The 7,370-nt window shown below is 33.6% G+C and overlaps 1 protein-coding gene across 1 annotated transcript; it reads right to left on the minus strand.

Annotated features, from left to right (window-relative positions):
* Positions 1-596: 596 nt before the first annotated feature.
* LOC126886263 (uncharacterized) lies at positions 597-5,332 on the minus strand. The gene is made up of 2 exons (XM_050653132.1): positions 5,245-5,332; positions 597-1,117 (listed from the first exon to the last, which is right to left on the minus strand). The coding sequence occupies exons 1-2, from the start codon at positions 5,330-5,332 to the stop codon at positions 597-599; spliced, it is 609 nt and encodes a 202-aa protein (XP_050509089.1).
* Positions 5,333-7,370: the final 2,038 nt, after the last annotated feature.

Here is a 7,370-nt window from a genome sequence, read left to right on the forward strand (position 1 = left end):
ATACGCGGGATCCAGACCTATAAAGCCTCAATTTTTTTAAATATAAGTAGGAACATCTTCTTATAGGGCCAGACAGTCCCTACAGGAAAGGCAGTATTATAACATAAGGGTTAAAACTATTATCGTTTGGAGGTCTAATATCTTTTTATACCTTTATCTTCTTAATTTTTTTAATTCAAAGTTGGGAATTGATTAATTTATAAGTTAAGTTTAGCTAAGTTAAGGAATTTAAGGATCAAGTTAATCCTACGTGGATTAAGGTTGGTCATAAGTAGGCAAATTTCAATGGGGGTAGGGATATTTGTTTTAGCTAATTCTTTATATAGGTCAAAATTGGGTGACATATTTATAGGGCACTCAAAAATCAGATGATTCAAGGACCCAACCCGGCCACAGTCACAATATGGGTTGTCTTTTACTCCTATCCTGAATAGGTGAACTGGAGTAGCACAATGACCTGTCCTCATTCTAATAATGGTGGTTATATGTCTTCTGTCTTGGTATGCAAAATTGTGGTACCAGGGGAGTTTATCTATCTGACCTACAATTTTAGAGTAAAATGAATTATTTCGATTTTTCCCCTGCCATTCTTGCTTTCACCGATTCCAGATGGAATGCTTGATATCTGGTAGAAAGTTGGAATAGTGAAGAGTGATACCAGCAGCTACATTTAAGGTTCTACCTATATTAGCTAGTTTATCAGCCACCATGTTCCCTTTAATATTCGAGTGTCCTGGAATCCATGCCAGACTAATATTAACGGTATTTTCTTTCGCTTCAATGATGCCTCTCTTGGTCATGAACGATGAGTGTTCTGTTTCCATGGAATAGGTTGATCTGCCTATTTTCTGTATGGCACTTTTAGAGTCCGAGCAGATGATTGCTTGTTTAATCCCATTTTTCAAAATAATTTGGAGAGCATGATTAATTGCGACAATCTCAGCCGCACATATTTGGGTATAATTAGGTAGTCTACTGGTATAAGAATAGTTGATCTCTGGGCTAAAGACACCAAAGCCTGCTGATCCTTCACCATCAACCGAGCCATCCGTGAAGAATTTGATGTGACTAGGTTTATTTAGAATTATTTTTTGGAGTTGAACTGAGGCAAGTTCATCTGAACGATTAGATTGGATATTTATGATTGGAATTGTTGATAATTACTGGTCTAGTTCAAGGTTATGGCATGGGTATAAGTCACTTAAATATAAGTTGGGATAAGTACTTTTAAATGTGTTTTTTAAAAGCACTAGAAATGGAATATTTCTGTTTTTCCAATGATTTTGGTTCCTTTGAATTGCCAAGTCTAAGACGTCGAGAGCGGAAATAATTGGGTTGCCAATTAACATTAAGTTTTTTAATATAAATTTAGAGCTAAGCCATTCCCATCTAGTTTTAAGCGAGATCTGACCACTTTCACTTAAGAGAGCATGGATTGGGGTAGATTTCATGCATCCAGTTATAATTCGGATACTTTTGTATTTTAGTTTCTCCAATCTTTTAATTAAGGAAGTTGGGCAATCAAAAATTACCTGGCAGCCATAGTCCAGATGGCTCTGAATCAGACCATTGTGTACAATTTGTAAGGTTTTTGGATCACTTCCCCAATAAGTCCCACAAAGAGCTCTCATCACATTCAGGCCACGATTTACTTTTAGTTCTATTGAGTTTACATATGAATTCCACTTTAAGCTTTTTGAATATTTACCCCCAGGTATTTGACTAAATCCACCCAACCAATATTCTGGTTACAAAATATTACGTTGGGGGAGAGATGTTCGTGTTTCCTTTTGTAAATAATATTGCAGAAGGTTTGTTCTGAGATAGATTTGAATTGTGGTCTAGCAACCATGATTCCATCTGAATCAAGAATTTATTTACATTAATTACCAATTCATTAATATCACTCCCTCTAATCAGAAGAACTAAATCGTCTGCATACTGAACTAGTTTGCATGAAGAGGGTATTATATTATACAGGAAAAGACAATATAGGTTGAAGAGAATAGGGCTTAATGGGGAACCTTGGGGTAGTCCCAGACTTGATTTTCTTGGGCCATGGGTTTGTCCCAGTTTGTCTTTGACAAATAGCTCTCTGTCATTTAGAAGGCAGAAAATCAAAATGCCAGTTGGGTTGAAATGTTATACTTTAATAATTTGGAATACAGGAGTGATATATTGACATTATCATAAGCAGAAGAGATATCTAGAAAGATGCCAATAGTGTATTGGTTTAGAGCGAAGCCTATTTGAATTGTTGAGGTGAGGTATGTAAGGCATTCCGTACAACCTCTACCCCTTCTAAATCCTAGTTGTAGTGGATTAAAAATCTTATTATGTTCCACAGTCCACTCTATTCTATTCTTTATAAGAGTTTCGAGCATTTTGCCTACACATGAAGAAAGAGCTATTGGTCTAAAGTTTAACGGATTATTACAATCTTTATCTTTTTTGATTATAGGTAAAATTACTGATTGTTTCCACTGAACAGGAACTATACCCGTTCTAAGACTTTCATTGAAAAGTTGAATTAATAACAAAGATCCATCAACGGGAAGATTTTTTAACATGGAGTAGGAAATCTGATCCAAACCAGGAGCCGAGTCAGATTTAATTGAGAGGGAGTTCTGATACTCGTCGAGAGCAAAAATGGCGGTTCTAGGGCTTGAGGAGATCTAACCAGTACTTTATTGACAGCGGAAAGAGGGGTTAAGCAACATAGAATTTCGTGGGATATAGGAGTAGAAGGCAATTGAGTATATATTGAAGGTTTCGAAGCCGATACCTTATTAATTTTCTCCCACACAACTTTTAGAGGAGTGTCTCTATTCAATTTACTGCAAAATAGCCTGAAACTATTTTTACGTTTTGATTTTAGGAATTTTCTTGATTTGGCTATATTCTTTTTAGCCTCGATATAGTTTTCCATTGAGGGGATATTTTTAAAATTTTTTAAGGCAGACACTCTCGCAGAGACGACTTCAGCACATAAGTCATCCCACCATGGAATGTGGTATTTGGAATTATTAGCAGGGTGAAGCCAAGGAATTGTTTCATCAGCTACCGATGATATGGAGTTAGTAAAAAATTCGTAATCTTCCCTGGGAGAAGCTGAGAAAATGCTGTTTAAATTGTTGTGATAAGTAGACCAATCAGCTTTCTTTAGATTTCTTCTTTTACATGAATGCTGGGGAGATTGAGGACATACACCTATCTGACATATTATGGGGAAGTGGTCACTAGTTCCAGTATCTGAAATAGTGGACCACTTGCCCACCCTGGCTGCCACATCGACTGATGCCATTGTTAGATCTACTACCGACTTACTGCCTCCTGGGGCCACCAATCTAGTTGAAGACCCATCATTGAGAAATACTAGCTCAAGTTCCTCCAAAGAATCAAAAATAATCCTACCATTATGACTGTCTCTAGAACTACCCCATGCCTTATGATTACAATTTAGATCACCCATGATTAAAAATGGCTTATTAAGTGATTTCACAAGGGAAGACCAGTTGGATTTGGAGATAGAGTTGTCTTGTGGACAGTATGTATTAAGAATATTCAAATTAAAGTTAGGGAGAAATGTGAGTTGGAATTGGACATCATGATTGAAACCTGAATTGGCAATTTGAATTTCCCTATAATCAATATTGTTTTTGATAAGAGTAATTAATCCGCCATAGCCATCCTCTCGATCTTATCTGATTATTTGATACCCTCTACATCTTATAACATGTTGGTTTAAGAGCCAAGATTCGCTAAAAAGGATTATATCTGGGTTAAGGTTTTTTATAAGGATTTTTAGATTGTCAGAATTAGTGTTATATGAACGTATATTCCACTGAATAATAGTTATCGGAGTGTTAGGATTCATTATATAGAGTATGTTTGCTAGACCAAGGAGTCAGAAGATCTTGAATCCTCAGGCTCGAGATCCTCTATTCCCCTCCGACTCTGGTTTACATTTGTATTGAAAGGTGATACATTTTTACTTATGCTGGTCTTTAGATCTACCATATTGTAAGGAATGGAGTATGATTTTGAGTTTATTAAGTCCCCAATGAAGGTCATGACGAGCTCCCTGTGAGATTGGTTCAGCATAGACATGGCCTGATTGAAATCCAAATGAAGTTGGGATAAATATTGTGAGTTAGTGATTTGAGAATCATGAGCAGGATTGAATTTTGAAGTTGAGGGCTCATTTATTCTTCTACCTGATGGATTAATAAGTAGTCTTTGATGGGAGATTTTATCATAACCTGTATTTTCTTGTATTGAAGGTCTTCTTCTTTTTTGTGGAGATTGAGTGACTTGACTAAAAGGTTTTGAATATTGAGCTGATGCTGCAGACCTCCTCTCCTGTGGTAAGATGCCATTAGAATTATTCTGATCGTTATGTAAGGGGGGGAAATCGTTTATGTTGAAAGATGAAATATTAGAGATCCTAGGAACCTGCTGACTTACCTCATAGAAAGATAGATTAGAAAAGGATATTAGATCCTTAATATCTTTTTGTCTGTCTCTCTCTCTACAATTACGACTACTTGATTCATGGTCAGAAGATTTGCAGAAAATGCAATATTTTCTACACGTATTAGATAAAGAATCCTCATGAGAAGTTCCGCATCTAGCACATTTCTTTTTTCCTCTACATTGGTTTGTAGAATGGCCATAAAGTAAGCAATTCCGACATTGAAGAACAGGGCTGATGAATGGTGTGACCCTCATTGGTAGTTGATATATGGAAATTTCTTTAGGACTAGTTTTTCCTAAAAAAGTTATGCTAATAGTTCCCGTGGAGACAAATTCAATCTTTAAATCTACTTGTACTCTTCGATTCATTCGCTTAACACTTAATATCTTACATAAAGCCAAGTTTGTTTCTGATGCCTCCTTTATTTCTTCCTCTGTGAATTTTTTATTAACTCCCCTTACTATACCCTTACAAGAAACCTGATGAAATGGAATGAACACCTCATACCCTAGGGCTTCCCAATCTTTTTTCACAACGAAATCGTTGGCTGCTTTTCTAGTAGCAAATAATACACCTATCCTGTTTTTACCCTTTCTACTGATTTTCGTGATGTCTTTAATTTTTAAAACGGAAATAGATTTAGCTATGCTTAACACGTGGTAATCTCCAATATTGCTATTCTGACCTTGGACAAATACTTCGTAAGGACCTATGTCGGTCTCCGAATATAGTATTTGTTTTTTTTACTGTAAGACTTTTTTGAATACTTGGACGTTGAGATTGACATTCATATTGGTTGATTTTATTAGGAGGGTCAGGTGGTGGAGGAGGATCGGGAGGAACTTCTTCCTCCATCTTATACGGCGGATTGACGAATTTAAAATCTGTACTAGGCGATGCAAATTAGAAATTAACAGGAAAATATAGATAGTTTTGGCCCTTACCCTTTGGATGAGTTTCAAAAGTCGTCCGTTCACCTCGAACGATAGTCACAGATTTGTCTATTTCAAGTTTTCTTAAAAAAAAATGAAACGTCAAACACAACAAAAATCACAAGAGATATTCACTGCGAAAAGAAGCCGAGGCTGTTCATCCCAGCGGACCTCGACTTCTTATCAGCGATAAATAAAAAATTAACAAATTTAACAATTGTTTTCAAATTAAATTACGTTTGATCAGGTTTTTTTTTATCAAAAAGAAAAAACTGTCAACTATTCGCTATTTGACAACCGTTTTTTGATATTTTGACGTTTATTTTTGTCAGTCGAAATGAGTTGTCAATTTTGAGGTTAATGCCCATTAATGCTATTATAATGCTAACCATATTGTCATCAAGAGAGCTCAGTTGCCACAATTTTCTCAATATAATACAATGTATGTATTTATGTATCCAAATATATACAATGTATGTTCCCTATGTCCAGCTGAACGATTTACGTACTGTATATTATAGGGGAGTGCAATTAGAACGAAAACATGCATTGTTTCGAAATAATTCAAACAAGCTTATATTTTTCTAAAACTTTTTTTGTTAGTTTATATACATGTTAAAGTAAAAAGTTCTACTCACAGATTTTGCAATAATTGTTTATTAATTGTTTAAACAATAACAATTGTTTTGTATAAATACCTAATTTCGTTGAATTCATCATTTTACTTTAATCAAATATGTTTTTATTTTGTTTTTGATTATACTGAATCCGAATATGGCATTATAATTTGAAAATTCTTATACACTAGCTCTTATGCAGCATGTCTGCGTAGCTAGAAACCATATGGGAAACTTTTTTATTATCAATTTTACCAAAAAAAGTTATTTTTCATAAAATGCTCTGCATAGCCTAAAAGCTAAAACTCAACCATCAGATACCAAATTTTATCAATTTTATACGAGGTATGTCAAAAATATTAATTTCGTTAAAGGGTAAAGTACCTGTATATTCCAGAATAATAAAAATTGTTATTATGAAAAGTTATTTGGAATTAAAAACTATGTTTTAATATTCAATTACATCCTTCTAATTAAAAAAAACAATTTTTTCTCAAATTACGCGATATCCAGATGTAATTAAACACTAAAACATATTTTTTAATTAGAAACAACTTTCCTTAATAACAATTTTCAATATTGTGAAATATAAAGGTACTTTACTCTTGAGTGAAATTCATATTTTTTGACATACCTCGTATAAAATTAATAAAATTTGATATTTGATGGTTGCATATTAGATTATATACCTTGCAGAGTATTTTATAAAGAATAACTTTTTTTCGTAAAACTTATAATAAAAAAGTTATTAATAGGTTCCAATTCGCGCAGGCATACTGTATAAGAGCTAAAAAAATTTTTTTGTTGAACATTTATTATTATTGAAGCTTATTATTAAATGTATTTTAGGTAAATTTTACAGAGAAAAGAGAAAAGTTTTGATCACTTTGTATAAACCTTTTTTTAGCTGGTAATTTTCGGTTTTTGTATTACATTTTTGTTATCTTTCTTATTTTCTCAAAAAGAAATCGATTATTTCATCTCTAAAGTAAGATAATTCAGTGCATTTTAAAGATTATAACCTACGCTTTAAAAAAGCACCTATCAAATTGTAATAAATATGTTCCAACTTGAGTAATACCGTCTTAAGTTGGTGGTAATTCTGTAAAACTACGAAGTTTTCAAAAATTACATTTTTTGAGACGTCATATCATTTGAACTAAATTTTTGAGATTTTTTTTGAATGAAGCATCGTTTAGTAAGATATTTAAGAGGTAAGTTGTGCAAAATTCAGAGTTTTATAAGAAAAATTGTATTAGTTACACATTTTTAAATCATTTTTAAACAAAATTCATGTAAATCTGATTTTTCCGCCCACACCGTACTTATGCCCATACACTTAAT

This window comes from Diabrotica virgifera, chromosome 6, assembly GCF_917563875.1.
Source record: "Diabrotica virgifera virgifera chromosome 6, PGI_DIABVI_V3a".
NCBI lineage: Eukaryota > Metazoa > Arthropoda > Insecta > Coleoptera > Chrysomelidae > Diabrotica > Diabrotica virgifera.